Source organism: Microtus ochrogaster, linkage group LG1 (assembly GCF_000317375.1).
Source record: "Microtus ochrogaster isolate Prairie Vole_2 linkage group LG1, MicOch1.0, whole genome shotgun sequence".
Classification (NCBI taxonomy): Eukaryota; Metazoa; Chordata; class Mammalia; order Rodentia; family Cricetidae; genus Microtus; species Microtus ochrogaster.
This window is the reverse complement of record NC_022027.1, coordinates 44,701,782-44,717,579: the sequence shown is the minus strand read 5'-3', so window position 1 is coordinate 44,717,579 and position 15,798 is coordinate 44,701,782. Positions and strand designations below refer to the sequence as shown.

Below are 15,798 nucleotides of genomic sequence, written 5' to 3'. Positions count from 1 at the left end.
GGGGGAGTTCAGAGCTCTGATGGCCATCTGATGTGGCCATGACATTAACTGGAGCTTGATAGAATAAGTAAAAATGACACGCCAGTATAACAGCACATAAGAAACTGAGATCACTTATATATCTATATAATACTTGAAATGTCCATAAATAGCTTCTCTCCAGAAAATGAAAACACTGTTGACACAATTTCATTAATCCTCACAATATGTCTGTGAGGTAGGAAGGGGCTACTAAGAAGGCATCACCCCCATTTTACAAATGAAGACACCGCTGTGCAGGGAGGACTGGGGGTCCCGCCGGGGTCCCAGGAAAAGAAAGCAGAGTTGCGTATCATTCTGCAGTCCATTGAGAAGAGGCTCCTAGCTCACTTTCTTCTCCGACTTTCTCTCTAAAGCATTGAGCCAGTCCTATCCATGATAGGGTGTGACTGTTTAGATTTACTAGGGCCACTAATTTCCCTTGTATAGACTTGAACTAACTCTCCCTGAGGTAAAGGATATCAATTATTGGCATATATTTCAGAGGTGTGTGTGTGTGTGTGTGTGTGTGTGTGTGTTTGTAGAATAAAGATGCTGGGATCTCTCTAGACCAATTCAAGAGAAGAAAAATATATTTGGCAAAGTAAATTCTCACATGTACACATTTTATACTATCAAGCAAAGCAAGGGTCATGCTTTGAGTTTTGAGGGGACGCCATCACCTCACTGCATACGACTGTGCTGTGTTTTGCTGGAAGCAATTGGAAGTTAACCAGAGCAAAAGCAGTCACGTGTTCATGCACAATGGCATCCTTTGGCATTAAAAAAAACAATTCTTGGTGTGTCCTTGGTTTCTAACAGGTGAGGATTCTGGGAGGGAAGCTGGTTCCTCTGGCCTAGGACTGACCCCAGAAGGAATTCCTGAAGTACAGTCTCCTAAAGTGTTTCATGGAGAGCTTTGTGTCATGTGTCAAAAAGGTTTTGGGCTGGGGGAGGAAAATGAGATGTAGAATGGCCTGTCCTTTGCCTAACTGGAGACCTGTGAAGCGATCAGGGTAGCAATGAGGGACAGCTGGTAATGTCAAGCATGGCCAGAGGGCATACCCTTGTAGTTTTTATGAGGAGGTTCATGTGTGTGTGTGTGTGTGTGTGTGTGTGTGTGTGTGTGTGTGTGCGTGCGCGCGCGCGCATGCGCGCGCCCTTGTTTGTTCATATTCAGGGTTATCTTAATTTCTTCGAACTCCTCTCTGCTTGCAGATGACCTCTGATTCTTTTGGCACCTCTGAGATTTAGGAAGATTTTCCCCCAGCACCCGGGTGGCAGGCTGTGGGCAGTACCCCTATTTGTGATCTCCACACCAGAGGGGTAGAGGATTGCACTATAGTGTTCTTTTATTTTATTTTTTTCAACAGAGTGGTGGGGCAGGATCTGTTTGAGGAATTAAAAACTGACGATTTCTTGTTCTCTGTGACATCATAGGACATGGTAACATATTTTAAGATGCATGCTCTCTACTACATGAAATTGGAGATGCTGGGTCCCAGGATCAGATGCTGCTGACCAGCGGTGCAGCTCTGTAGCGAAGCTCTCTAGAAACACTAACAATATAAGGCAACTGCACATGCCGGACAGCGACCCATCTGTCAACAAGCTACCACTCTGGAGGAAAAAAAAAGTGATGTTTCACTTTGTTAAAAATGAAAGGGTTTTACTGATGTGTGAGTGTCTTTTGACATCACAAGGACATCACAAGACATCTTGGTCTCACTGTCAGCCTTTGATGTGACGGCCTAGGAGGCTCTTTGTGGTCGCAGCTCGTCCTGTGCAAAGGAGCCACAGCCTCCACTCCTTAGTAGTGTTTCAAGATAAGTGGTAGCAGTCAAAAATTGCCACTGGACATTTTCAAATGTTCCTGGCTGGGGGCCGGGGGAGACAAAATCACTTCCTGATGGTTAATAAGTGAAATAAACAAATGCCGATGGAGGAAAACGTCTATTTCTCAAAATTTGTTGTACAGGATTTTGAGACTAGAGACCCAGCGGTGTTCTTTTATTAAAAGGAAGAATGAGTAAGGTAGATAGATGTTAGGGGGAATAAGCAGGCAATTCTCAGTGTCTATTTCCTATGGAAGGTTAATTGTCTTTTTAAACATTGTTTTAAAATAGCATATAGCCATTCCCCAACCCGTTGCTTTATGTGTGCGAAGTGAGAGTTCTCTGGGCTCCTCCAGGATTTAGGTATCTCCCACTACCATGGGGAGCTGGCTCCTACTTCCTTCAAGAGGGTCCCTGTGAGCTTTGGTCCCTCCCTTCTTCCCCCATCCTTATTCTCCACATCCCTCTCCCTTGCTGTTCTTCAAGCTCACCTCTGAGTCTCTCTTTTCAAACTGTGCTGTAACTGTTCTCAAAGCCAGTGGCTGGGATCCCCATTGCCTTCCAGTGGCCTGGATGGGGAGACCAGGTTGTGAGCGTGCTAAGATTGACAGCAGCCCATTGGGGCTGCTTTGCTCCTGCCTGCTGGGCTCCTCCTGGGTACAGCTGTCTTTCATCTTTCCTAATTAGGCAGCTAAGAGTTGTCTATCTGCTTGTAGGACCAAGTAGGCATCCTGTCAGATACAGCCAGGCAAAGAAGGATTACAAAGAAATCAAGAAGCCCTTGCTTCCTCCACACAGGGTGATAGCCTTCAGGGATTCCTTTCTCTTCTTCCCACTGATCCTCCGTGTAATTTCCTATAGAGAAGATTAAGAAATAACCCAAACCAAAAGTTCCCCTCAAAACTAAATCCCCAACAGGGCAGCCTGAGCCCTTTTTTTCAGTCCTTCCGATGAGTCTTGCAGTGGGGGCTGCAGCCACCACCTCATGGTGTCCAGCCTACTCAGTGCAAAGATGGCCCGTGCCTGCTGCAAATCGGCCTCCATTGGCCTGTCCAAAATGGTTCTTTTGTACCAGAAGGGGGATGTTGGAGTAGCAGCCAGAGGAGAGGGAGGAGAAAACAAAACAAAACAAAACAAAAAAACAACCATACCAACAAAATAGGGCTTGCGATTGTCGTTCAATGAGCATCAAGTACTTGTTATTAATTCTACTGGATAAGCACTTATAAATAAAGGACCGCTATTTCTTGTGCCCAGCCACCTTCCTTTGTTAGGAGTCATCATAGAGCGGGTTGTTGTAGTTTCCCCAGGACCCGTAGTCGTGGTCGTCCAGCAGCCTTCCGTAGGAGGAATGCCTGTGTGAGAAGAAGATGATGTCACTTGCTGATCATCACACCATAAGTTAACAAGTTAACACCCCTAGCCTGAACCCAGGATGCTCACAGGTCCGTGAGAGGGAAAGGCATGAGATTGGCCAGCAGGATAAGCCTGGACTATGCTGACCCTAGTTATCAACATCCACCTAGGAGCCGGCCTGGCCCTTTCTGTTGAGATTGGCTGAGTCTTTTTCTCCTTCATCTCCAGTGCAAGAGAAGGGAGGGGAGACTCCATCTCCACAGCTGTCCAGTAAGAAAGGAAGGGAAGGGAAGGGAAGCGAGGGGCCCAGGATCTTGATGTAGGTCCCGGGGCTAATTTTCCCTAGAGTGATATCCACACAGTCACAGATGATACTGCTGTTACCACTGCTCTTGGTGTCTCCTTGTCATTTGTAAAGTGAGTCTAGACTCAGTTTTTAGTAGATCCTCAAAATCAAGCCTCGGGGAAAGAAGTGTTTCTCTGATGAGGAAAACGGCCTTCGGGAAGTGTAATTGATCTGCTCCGTAATTGCTCTTCTTCTTCAGCTAGACTACGTGTTTCATGAGGGTAGCTATAATTTGCTTGTTATGTTTATTCATGGTTCTATTTCTAGCATCTACAAGATCTGGCACACGGTAAGTCATCCATAACGGTCTGCGGAAGACACGGGGAGTGACTAAGATGTATCCTGAGTTCTCACAAAAGCGAATCTCTTCACAAAGACGGGCGCTTCCCTGGGAATGGCATTGGACATTTAAAGACTAAAATGAACGACAGAATTGAAACAACAACGTAAACACGCACATGGTGCCTCCGAGGTTCATGCTGGTGTGTGAATTCTTACACATGTCATAGCCGCCCACAATGTCAATGCCCCACCAGAGCCTGGGTAGGCTGCCCTCTTTGCCAGGCTGAGGTGACAATCAGACTCTGAGAACCTGAGGGATAAGAGCTGAATTTATACCCACGGGGGGCTGAGATTGAATTGGAAATCATGGATGCTAACTACAGCACAGAAAAACATACCCAGTCCCCAAAGTCTTCTCTCAGTCAGAAGCGAACAGTAAGCAAAGTAGAAACACAACCGAAGGGACACAAAAGACCTTTGCTCCACTTCCATAGGCTACTAAAACACTTGCCCTTCCCCTGCAGCTTACTGACTTCAGCCAGGGATTGGCAGAGACGACAGTTTGTCAGAAAAGATCCGCACTGTATTTGTTTCAGAGTTCCAGTAGAGTTCCTGTAAGCTGACTCGGTGGACCCTATCTTTATCCATGGAAACTTGAAAATGCCCCACAAAACAGTCCGTTTACACTATCAGCTCACAATCACATGTATGTGGATGTGGCAAAGAGAAGGCACACAAGGAGCAGGCTAGACATGCTATAGCCCTTTCGATACACAGGAAGAGCAGAGGCCATTTTGGTAAGTGAAGATCATGTGCTAGTCATGGCCAACCGTCCACTTACTTAAAAACCTCCTGTTCCAAACAACCACTAGTCGGATAACTGAGAAACAGGAGCTGCCCCATGAGAAAATAAAACCCCAGGCATTGTAACGCTGGCGTCCACCCTGTGCTTCAGCACGACTTTACTGCTGTAAGTCCGGTAAACATATTTCTAATAATCCTGTGCCTTCATTGATAGGGAGCCCCTGCTTCGCCTTGTGAAGGTAATTTAACGTCTTGTGGCATTTTAATCTCTTTCATATAATTTTATTCTCATAGACTGTCAGTTTGGTCAACAGATGTATGTCCTGAGTAGGTTTTTGACCCCTTTGTTCCTTCATTTATGAAATGGACAGTTAAAAAATGCATTCAAGTTGTTAGAAGGAGGCAATGAGGTAATGCGTTTTAAAGGCTTGGCACACAATAAACATTGGCCTTTGTAGCTTTTATTATAATGCAACTCACACAGGCCCATGCTAAGCCTGACACAGGGCCACAGAGCGCAGAGCCACTGAAGCTATACTGCAGGCATAGGAAGAAATCCGGTTTCTGACATTCTTGTCATTTGGATCTTATAAAATGTTACTATGGCAAAGTGAGGCCATAGGACTAATGCTCCTCTGGCCACCAGATCTTAGCCTGTGGTTGCTTTGGGCCCTTGGGACAATGCTAGCCCTGAGTTCGCGGCATTGAAAGAGGCATCTCCGTTACAAACATGCGGAGAATGAAGAAAAGCACCAGACTTGGCTTCCCTCCCTTTCATCACCTTTGCATTTGACCAGTGAGTGCCGTTGAGTGAGAAAAGAAATGCGAGGGGTATGGACACACAAAAATGGGGGCGGGGATAAAAAGACAAAAACGGGAAATGCACTGAATCCGCAAGGTTTGCTCTTAACACATTCAGGGGCTAGAACAAGAACTGGGATTCTTGTGGGGGTTCAGGCTGGGCTTGGGTAAATCTGAGGTTGCTGTGAGCAGAGGAAGTGAAACTCAGTTGTGGGTACCTGATGAGGGGAGAATAGTTGGTGCTTAGTGCCAGAGCTTAAGTCATGGCCCATTTTGATTGACGTGGTGCGCTTTCCAGAGGGGCATGTGCAGGCAGAGTCTAAGCCATAAAAGAACAAAGTCCTCCCTGGCTAACGTTAGGAAAGGCAGACAGAAGGATTTTAGAGGGCTTTGTCACTATTATTTATGGGGGACCTGATAATAAAAACCTTCTTTTGACTCTGTAGGACAACATCCTTTATCTAATTTCAATCTGAGGAGCCGTCGGCATGAGTGACATTATTCCTGGGTAAAAGCAATTTCGTTTATGTGATTTCTCAATACAGATGAGTACCTGCCCTGTGTTTTTCATTTAGGAATTGGTTCCTCTTAAATGAACTATCGGTACCTATCTGTACACTTAATGTGTTAAGCTTGATGTTATGGTTATAGGGTAAATATTTGGAGGCGACAGTTTATATCTAGTAGCAAAGAAATTGTGTAGCTGTCAACGTGGTCAATACTAGAGAGGGTTCTTAGGGCTTGTGGCGATGTTATACAAAGCTGGCAACGTGGGGGAAAAATCAGCAAAGAATGCTGGAGGTCAAAGGCTCCACTCGACTTAAAGAGAGGAAGGAGGAGGAGAATTATAGCCAGACCCTGTACGCTGTGGCTCTGCAGCACTTAGCTCAGAGCCCCCAGTGCCCACAGTCAATGGCGCTACCTTCTCGTCTGTGCTTCTACTGTGCACAAGGTTCAGTTAGCTAAAGGCAGACCCTGAGAGAGAAAATTGACCAGTCTCTTGTTTTACCTTCTTTTCTTTTTGTCATTTCTTTATCGTCCTTGATGCTAAGTGTGGTGCTTCACTTTCTTGGAGTCTAAACAAATATTTTTAGAAAACCCCTGCTGGTTTTCCAAGGGCACACCCAAAGCCTCCACCCCACTCTTTTGGCAGGGGAGACCCACTTGTCAGTCATCAGTGCTTACCATGAGCTAAGCAGGAAGGAAACACAGACATTATGAGAGGGTTTATTTCAGGGAAAATGCCCTGACTTCCATTAGCAAAGATGTCTGGTGTAGCGGTCATTGTCTCCTTTCTCAGTTTGGACCAGTGACTCCCGATGTCTAACCACCACATCCCTGCCTGGATCCTTTCAGTGAACTATTCATTGAAAACTTACTCTAAGGGACCCGATTTTGGAAACCTGGGGACACCTTGACCAACTAGATACACTTACATACCTGTCTTCAGGGACCTCACGTTCTGAGATGGGGCACAATAGCTAGGTTACAAATAATTATGTGGTAGGTGGGGTAAATGTCATGGGGAAAATAAAGCAAGGCACGAGGCGTTCCCAGTGGGAGGTGGGCTTTGCAGTTCTGAATGGTGGCCGAGAAGGACTCATGAAGGCATCACTTGAGTAGACACCTGAGACGACCAGGGATGAGTCCCATGGACGTCTGGAACACACCCTAAAGACAGAGGTGGGAATGAGGGCCAAGTCTTGGGGACGGGGACACCCAACACATTTGTGCTGCATCTACCAGGCCCCTGTTAAAAAGACAATCGACTTTTCACATTGACTGTTTCAATTCATGGAAAATTAAACACTGCAGGCAGCCATGATAGTGGTGTCCGTCAGCATCATCTAAGGTCTGTGCTTTGTGTAACGATCTGTCCAAGTTAGGACATCAATGTTCTGGGGCACAGTTTTAAAGCTAAGAAAACTGAGGCCACAGGGGCCAGGCAGTGTTACCGCAGCAAGTTAGCGGCAGAGTTTATAGACTTTACAGTTCTGTTTCTTTCTACCAAAATCCCCACGATGGGAGCATTTCCAAACATTATTTTCAAAATCTTCTTGCATAGTCTGTTTTTTTCTCCTCTCAAAGCTATGATTTCCAAACATATCTTCCAATAGCCAATCACTTTCACACTACAGTTAGTTATCTGTGGGACACCATCCCACGGTTCAGACCATCACCACAGATGAGGGCTGGAGATCCAGTTTTGGAGAAGTGGTTAGTGAAAACCTGTATGGGTTACACAAGGGGCTCCCACTTCCTCACACCTGCACCCCAACAGGCAACCCAGCCTCTAAGATTACTCTTGCTGTTGACCAACTGTAGTCCCTCGCAGTGAGTTATATTCTAAAGCTCTCGTTTCATATTTGGGTGGGGGACCAGAGGCTATTTATGGCTCCAGCGGAAGAGGCTGGAACCCATGGTTACTTCCTGGAAAGGAAGTGGAAGGCAGCTGGAAGGTGCATCCAGGAACTCAGTATGGAAAGGGTAAGGAAGAGGCTACAAGAGGAGGCCTCACTAGAGCCAGGCAATGTGGGAATTAAAAGGCTGGGTAAACCAAACACCCCTTAGTTCATTCAGAGTCACTGAGGTGTGTTGGGACAGGGTTGTGCATCTGGGAGACCTCCACAGCCAAGTGTTTCTTAGAAGTGTCGGGATATAAGGATAAAGCAGAATTATTCAAAGTATGATTCTTAGACCATCAGCTTGGGCATCCTTGGTGGTCTAGCTAGAAATGTGGATATAAGGACCCCGTCGAGAGCACCTAATCAGGATCAGGATCACTGGGAATTGTTTGTGATTTGCCTCCACCCCCACTGGCAATTTTATTCAGCAGAGGCCAGAAAGCCACAGAGGGGCGAGGGGCAAATGACCCCCAGAACTCCAAAAGCTAACCTGAAAATAGCATGTGGGCAACAAATTCTAAAAGACCCTGGCCTTGGCAACTGTCCGGGGCTTGTCAGGAAAGCCAAGAACAAGCAGAAGCTGTCTGCAGTCACCGTGAGACACAAAGCAAGGCAGCGAACCTCTAACAAAGACACGTGGAGAACCAGGCCCTGCTGTGTCTAAAAATCGAGATGACGTTGAGTTTTTGTGGAAGGTTAGCAACGCACCTAATCACAGCGCCAGCCACTTCTGCAGATGTGGGCTCTTGTGTGGGGTGCTTATCTCCTAGCGGAGCAGATTTGAACCATTTCCACAAAACACAACTGACTTACAGTGCTCTTCAATCCTCACTAATTAAAGGCACCCTCCTGCACGAGGTAGGGAGGGCCTCTGCTTCCCATTAAATTTGCAAATGAGCCTTGGAGTGGAGACTGCCTGGGATGTCTGCTTATGAACATCTGCCACAGACGCAACCTCGTGTACAAAGAGCATCGCAAGGAAGTTGCCACACAGTGCACAGTCACACAACTGTGAACCCTTTGTGACGACCAAGTGGGGACGCCAAGGACACAGTCATCCCGCCAGCCTCTTGTTGGAATCTACCATCTCACTGAGCAGATGGGTAACACAGCAATCAGCCGCCCCGCCCCCAGCAGCTCCCTCAGCCGCTCCACTGAACATGCGCAGGTTTCCCAGTTTAATCCTCCATACTCCAGAGTTAAGTGTCTCATTATGGCACAGGGCAGATACTGCCCAGATATGGCCTCTTTGGCACTTGACGCCCATCATTCCAATCTCAAGACAAGCTCGACAGGAGAAAGGCCAGTGTGGTGCTGAGCATTAAGAGCTCCTGTTCTCTCCTTCCACATGAAACTCCTGCCGGTCAAGATGGGTCCATAGCAGAAGAGCTTTAAGAAAGTTCGGGAAGGTCAATTCTATAAGCCCCATCCTATGAAGGCTCTGGGCATTAAAAGATACAGTACTCCAGACAGTAGACACTGATAAGACTGGAGGTCAGAGGTCACTGGAGAACAGACGCGTGAAAACAAATAGCTAATGAGTTTACCAGTGCCTTTGGAGGAAACGAGCCCTTGGGGAGAAAGGGAAAGGTAAAGCCCCGTCAGCAGAGCTGGAGAGGTGCGCTGGGTTTGGGAGGCAAGGCTGCCTTTTCCAGTGGCTTTGCACTCACAGGGACATTGGCTGTGCCAGGGCTGTAGCCTGTGGGTACAGGTCATAAGCTAACAGCTCCCGCGTGACCTGAAATTTCAGTTGGTAGCCAGGTGATAAGAGTCCCCCAGATAAGAGAACACTTCCATGCTATTGTCCTTAGGAATATGGGATGATAGAAACAAAACAAATTTCTAGGCAAAGCCAAGCCTAATGTTACACATATGCATGCACACACATACTCATATCCACATACACACACAGACACATGCACACATATACAACATATACACACACACAGGGAGGGGCAGACATCAATGGAGCTGACTATATTTTTGATGAAGGCTCAGTCAGAGGTATTTTCCAAGAATCCGGCAAGATAACACTTGAATGGGTTTTAGCATTGTCTAAGACTCATGAAAACAATTAACCTACTTATATCACCACTTTCCCTACAAAAACCTAATGGAGAAGTCGAAAGGGGTTTTCCTTGGGGGGTTTTCCAATGCTTGGGTGTGACTACCTTATCCTTACTTTTACAGTGCAAATGAGGGTAGATCAATACATAAGCAGTACCCTATGCTCACGTCACGGTGGGTAGATCAATACCTAAGCAGTACCCTATGCTCACTTCACGGTGGGTAGATCAATACATAAGCAGTGCCCTATGCTCACGTCACGGTGGATAGATCAATACATAAGCAGTACCCTATGCTCACGTCACGGTGGGCCTTCTACATTTGGAAAAGAGAGACATGGGGGAGAAAAGTAAAGATTCGTTCAATTTTACCCCCAAATTTATCTGGTGTTAGGGCTGGAGAGAAATATAGTTTAAAAACAGCATTTTTACAGAGTTTTCCTCAGCTCACAGAACAATTTGTAAAGGCATGCTAATTTTCTAAGTGTGGTTCATTCTCTGATAGAAGGGCCCTGCTGAATCACTGAGATGGTCCCATTGTTCAGAGAGATGCCTGCCGCATGTCTGGCAATCAGTAAACGTTTGTGTGTGTGTGTGTGTGTGTGTGTGTGTGTGTGTGTGTGTGTGTGCGTGTGTGTGTGTGATGATGGTGATGATGGCAGGACTTGTTCTTGGCACACAGTATCCATTCATTCCCCTAGTATGCCCACCAGATGGTTATACCACCATTCTGCACAGGTGAGGGCGTGAGGACTAATGATTTGCCATGCATAGGATGCTATAAAATGGTGGGGCTGGGACTTGAACTAGCATCGCCCAGCGTCTAGAATCTGAATATTTACTGTTCAAGCCTGCAGATATTTGTCTGAAATGGTAAATTTGCTTAAAGTCAGGACGAAGAGTTCTTTAGCTGATCTTTGCTAATCTTTTTTTTTTGTATGTGTGCGTAGAATATAGCAAGCGGGAGGACATTTGTACCAAGGTCATGTCTTTTGGTGTTATAGTTCTGCAGAATATCATCATCAGTGAGTTGAAAAAATGATTTTAATTTATCTATAAGCTTCTCTGGCTGGGGCAGGGATATATTTTTAGCATACTCTTGTTGTAAAGTAGCAACGAAGCCACTTAACTCGTAAACACAAGATATCTATAGCAGCGAACCAGTCGTTAAATAGAGTGGAGAGTACCACTCACAACTGCGTGATTTATTAAACTAAATTGGGTATTCAAAGATATTCAGGCTTAATGAAGACAAAGAGTTTTTGTTTTTAAATCTGAAAGAAATGTCTGTGTGCTTTTATAAAGGCTTTTGGACATGAATAACTCAGGCCTTTTTGTTTCCATTTTTCCTCGAAAACTGCCCTTTTCTGTTTTTGTACCCTAGATAGAGGCGATACCACAAAGCTCTCTCTTCTTGATACCATTATTATATTGATTTGATGTCAAGTGATAATCTATGGGAAGGAAGAGAAAGGCATTCCCTGGTGAGCTGGGCTGGGGTGACAGCAGGAGATGAGGGGCTGATGAGGAGATGTGCTCTTACAGAAGACAAGCACAGGGGGACGAGGTAGGAGCAGCCGATGCTCTGTGAGGAAGAAACTCAGCTTTGGTGACAAGAAGTAAGACAGGAGTGTGTGTGTGTGTGTGTGTGTGTGTGTGTGCATGTGTCTATGTCTAATGTATGTGTGTTTGTATGGTGTGTGTGTGTGTATCTGATGGGCATGTGTATATGTGTGTGTATCTATGTCCAATGTATGTGTGTCTGTATGGTACGTGTGTGTATCTGATATGTGTGTATATGTGTATATGGTGTGTGTGTGTGTGTGTGTCTAATATATGTGTGTGTTTATACGGTGTGTGTGTATCTGATGTTTGTGCATCTGTGTCCGATGTGTATATGGATGTGTGTGTATCTATGTCTAATGTATGTGTGTCTGTATGGTATATGTGTATATATGGTATGTGTGTGTGTCTATGTCTAATGTATGTGTGTCTGTATGGTATATGTGTGTATATGGATATGTGTGTATCTATGTCTAATGTATGTGTATATATGGTATGTGTGTGTGTCTTTGTCTAATGTATGTGGGTCTCTGTGTGTTTGTATGGTGTGTGTGTGTGTCTCAATGTATGTGTATATATGGTATGTGTGTGTGTCTTTGTCTAATGTATGTGGGTCTCTGTGTGTTTGTATGGTGTGTGTGTGTGTCTCAACATGAGGAACATGACTTTAAGGACGTCTGGATTTTTACAGAGTGATGGGAAATAAGGACAGGGCGTGAAGCATATTGTAACTTTCTGTCTAACTAAGGACATAAAACCACATCTACCCTCTATGCTGACTTTCACTTCATAGGAGAAAATGTTTTAAAAACTAACAATAAAGGTCCATAATCTGGTGCCAAATCCCAGTTTTCTAGAAAATGCTACATTTTCCTTTTAGTTTTTATATTTTGGCTAGACTAATAAACATGCCTTGTATAGATGAATTGCCAGTTAATCAATGAGCATGCAGAAAATCCAGACTGAGCAACCAGTGGCTCTGCCCACAGCTGAGGGAGCCTTAGTTCCCAGAGGTGTGTGGCTTTCCCAGAGCAATCATGTGATTTCAGGGCAGAGCGCCTGCACAGAGACTCCAAACTCTATGTAAACCTTGTCCTGTGACATCATCATGCCTATACTCAAGTGTTTTCTACAAACTGTTCATCCCTGTCTAATGTGGGGCTAGTCTACTGGCCACGTTCCCTTCCCTGACAGTATTTCTGAGGGATGAGATGCCCATCACAGAGCAAGCCCATGGCGAAACAGCCGTCATTCTGGAGCCTCCTAGGAATCTTGCTCTTTTCAAGAAGGAAGGAGCCTCACCTGATCTTTAGGTATGCCGCAGCTCCAAACACCAACAACACCACGGCAATGACTGTCACAGTGATGGCGGCGATACTGCCTGTAAGGAAAAGGCCCAGAAAAGATAATGAAAGAGTTAGCTTGGTGATCTCTAGAGTACCCAATATCTAGCCACATCACCTCTGGGAGAGGAAAAAGCTATTTACCTCAGACCATTCTGATGGAAGTTAGAACAAGAACAAAGCTGGGACTTCAATTCTGTTACTCAACTTAAAACGAAACGAAACAAAATAAAACAAGGCAGCAAAGTGAGGTTCAGTGAGCAGCCAGTACTTATTTTAGCATTTATCATGACGTGCTGGATGCTCTGGAATACGAAGGTCAGTGCACAGTGATATTTCACACTCTTTTGAAGAGTGGGGGGGGGGTCAGCTGCCAGCACTGCTGTCTGCAGGGCAAGGAGATTTTGTTTTGTTTTTTTAATTTTTCGAGACAGGGTTTCTCCGTAGCTTTTTTTGGTTCCTGTCCTGGAACTAGCTCTTCTAGACCAGGCTGGCCTCGAACTCACAGAGATCTGCCTGCCTCTGCCTCCCGAGTGCTGGGATTAAAGGAGTGTGCCACCACCGCCTGGCTTGCAAAGAGATTTTAAGTCTCCCAGTGTCCTCCTTTTCCGGTGCTGTTGGGTCCCTTGTGAAAGATCGGGAGAAAGGTGTCCTATTCAAGCGCCACTATGAAGTAATGCAGCTGAATTTTTAATAAAACTGGATCCACACAGTTGTTTCAGTAGTGTCCGCTTTGAAGGGGTTACTTCAGAAGGAGACATGCAAACTTCGCAGATGCCATCAGATCAAAGCATTTGAAAAAAACACCAACGCTTCTCATTGGGACATACGGCCAGCATCCATATTTAAACAGTAAATTTGGATTATAGAGAATGAAGTCAAGTTTGGTATGCAAAATAAGGTCAACTGTTGAGGGAATACTTTTGTTGTCATTGCTGTAGCAACACAGTTATAAAGGGACACACATGCTTTCTGCTACAGTTTGAATCTGATTCCTAAAGCAATATTAATGGGAAGGTAAGTAGAGAGGCAGACAGACCAACCCTTTAGGCATATGACCATAGAAAAATAACCATCCTGGCCCCAAATATATCTTTGGAGTACAGCACCCTTTCTGTATGAGTTTTTGGCTAATAATGTATATACTTTTCTTTTATTCTATGTTAGAAGTGTTAATGATCCATTAGATTCTTGTCCTCAAATATTTCAGGAGACTTTTGGTGTAATACACCTGCTTACTCTTTTAGTACACTCCTTACAGATTCAACAAGTGAATGGAGCTGTTCTTAAATGCCTGGGAAAAAGCTGAGAGATATGGAGTGAAATATGTAGACGTGTATGTGAACACGCGTGCATATGCATATGCCATACACACATGCGTGAAGAACCATGATTGGCTATGTGACCAGGAGCTATTGAGTCAGCTGGATTGACTTGCGTGTTCTGCTCATCACACACAATTATATTACAGGGAAATGAGATGTTACACACACCAGTCTGAAGAACTGTTCAATGCATGATCCTGGACCATTTCCTCTCCCCCACATCCTTAAAGATGAATCTCCCCCACATCCTTAAAGATTTATCAATTGTAAGTTGTTTGGCATCTCTTTTATTTCCACCTTCCTTCCATGAATGGTTTGTGCTTATTGATTTCTCCTTCATCCCTTCCACTTCCAAAAGAAGTAGGGCAGGGCCAAGAAGCAAAGCCACTACTTAACTCTTTAGTAATTCCCCTCAAGTTTTAGGTGAAAGGCTACATCAGGCATCTACAGTCCTAGTGGTTACAGGGGAGAGCCAAGGGCCTTTGCTAACTTGAAGACAATGAGGAGAGCTTGCTGTTTCCATGGAGACTGGCCTTATCAACCACTGCAGAGCGTGCATACTCCAGGACAGCTTGCGTCTCTACATCTTCGCTTTTAGAAGCTTTTGAGCCAGATGGGTGATTGCAGTTATCTCCCCCTTTCGATGGCATTGAGAAGATCGTGGTGCCGATTGCTGCAATGCACAGATCTGGTCAAGTGGAGAAAGTCCGAGGTCACGTCCTCTTATGAAAAACCTCCACTCCTGTTTTGAAAGGCAGCTCTTAGCTTCTTGGCCTCCAAACTGTGCTGAAATTAGGACAATCCAAAGTTCACGGAAGCCTCTTACGAAGTCTGCTGAGAGCTTTCAAAGGGAGGGTTAGAACCACAAGGTAAGCCGAGGGGGCATCTGACGAGTGAGAAGGATGCAGTCATTGTGATTAGATGCAGTTTTTTTTTTTAAAAAAAAAACTCACCCTTTTAATTTACCCCCGGGCTCCCAAAAGGAAAGGAATATAGCTGGCTCCACCAAGACTCTTCAACCACCCTAAAAAGAGTTTCATGTGGGACATTGAGGTCTGACCTTCTTCAGGGTGTCGGTCTTCCCCACCTCTGCCACTTACCCAGCTTACTTCTATACCCCCTTCCTTTTAAAATAAATCAGGCAGTTCCCCCAACTTAAGCGCTGTTCTTTTTGTGTGTGTGGAGAGAGCCAGTGACAGAGCGTCCTGCTTCTCCACGTCACTCTGGTCATCCAGCTCCAGGAGCAGGTGCAAATCTTCAAGGCCACCCTTCCGTGGTGGCCACAGGTGCCATCATCATTATTACCAGAGACGGAGGTTACCATTGACATTTTACTTGGTAGGCTCCTGGGGGACGCTGGGTAAAGGACCCTTTAGAGAATTGGTTCCAACAAGGTGAAGCAAAAGTAAAAGGCAAAATGGTTTGTGATGAAGTTGGGGATCTTTTCATGAGCCACCCTCCACACCTCCATCCCCGCCCCTATCCTCACCCCAGGAGTTGGAGACTTCTGGAAGGAGATTTAGCCTGAGCCTAGAAGAGTCTGTGTTCTGAGCTTTCCCTCAGCAGCTGTCTGTCCTGGGAAGCCCCACTTGGTGGTGGTGGTGGTGGTGGTGGTGGTGGTGGTGGTGGTGGTGTGTGTGTGTGTGTGTGTGTG

The 15,798-nt window shown here is 45.5% G+C and overlaps 1 protein-coding gene across 1 annotated transcript in view; it reads right to left on the bottom strand.

Moving 5' to 3' along the window:
- Positions 1-1,378: 1,378 nt before the first annotated feature.
- The window catches only part of Parm1 (prostate androgen-regulated mucin-like protein 1), an 87,567-nt gene continuing 73,147 nt past the window's right edge, over positions 1,379-15,798 (bottom strand). Inside the window, exons 3-4 of the mRNA XM_005359485.3 lie at positions 12,779-12,857; positions 1,379-3,208 (exon numbers count right to left, since the gene is read on the bottom strand). Coding sequence (XP_005359542.1) covers positions 3,124-3,208; positions 12,779-12,857 — 164 coding nt within the window. The 3' untranslated portion in view covers positions 1,379-3,123. The remainder of the gene's footprint in view (positions 3,209-12,778; positions 12,858-15,798) is intronic.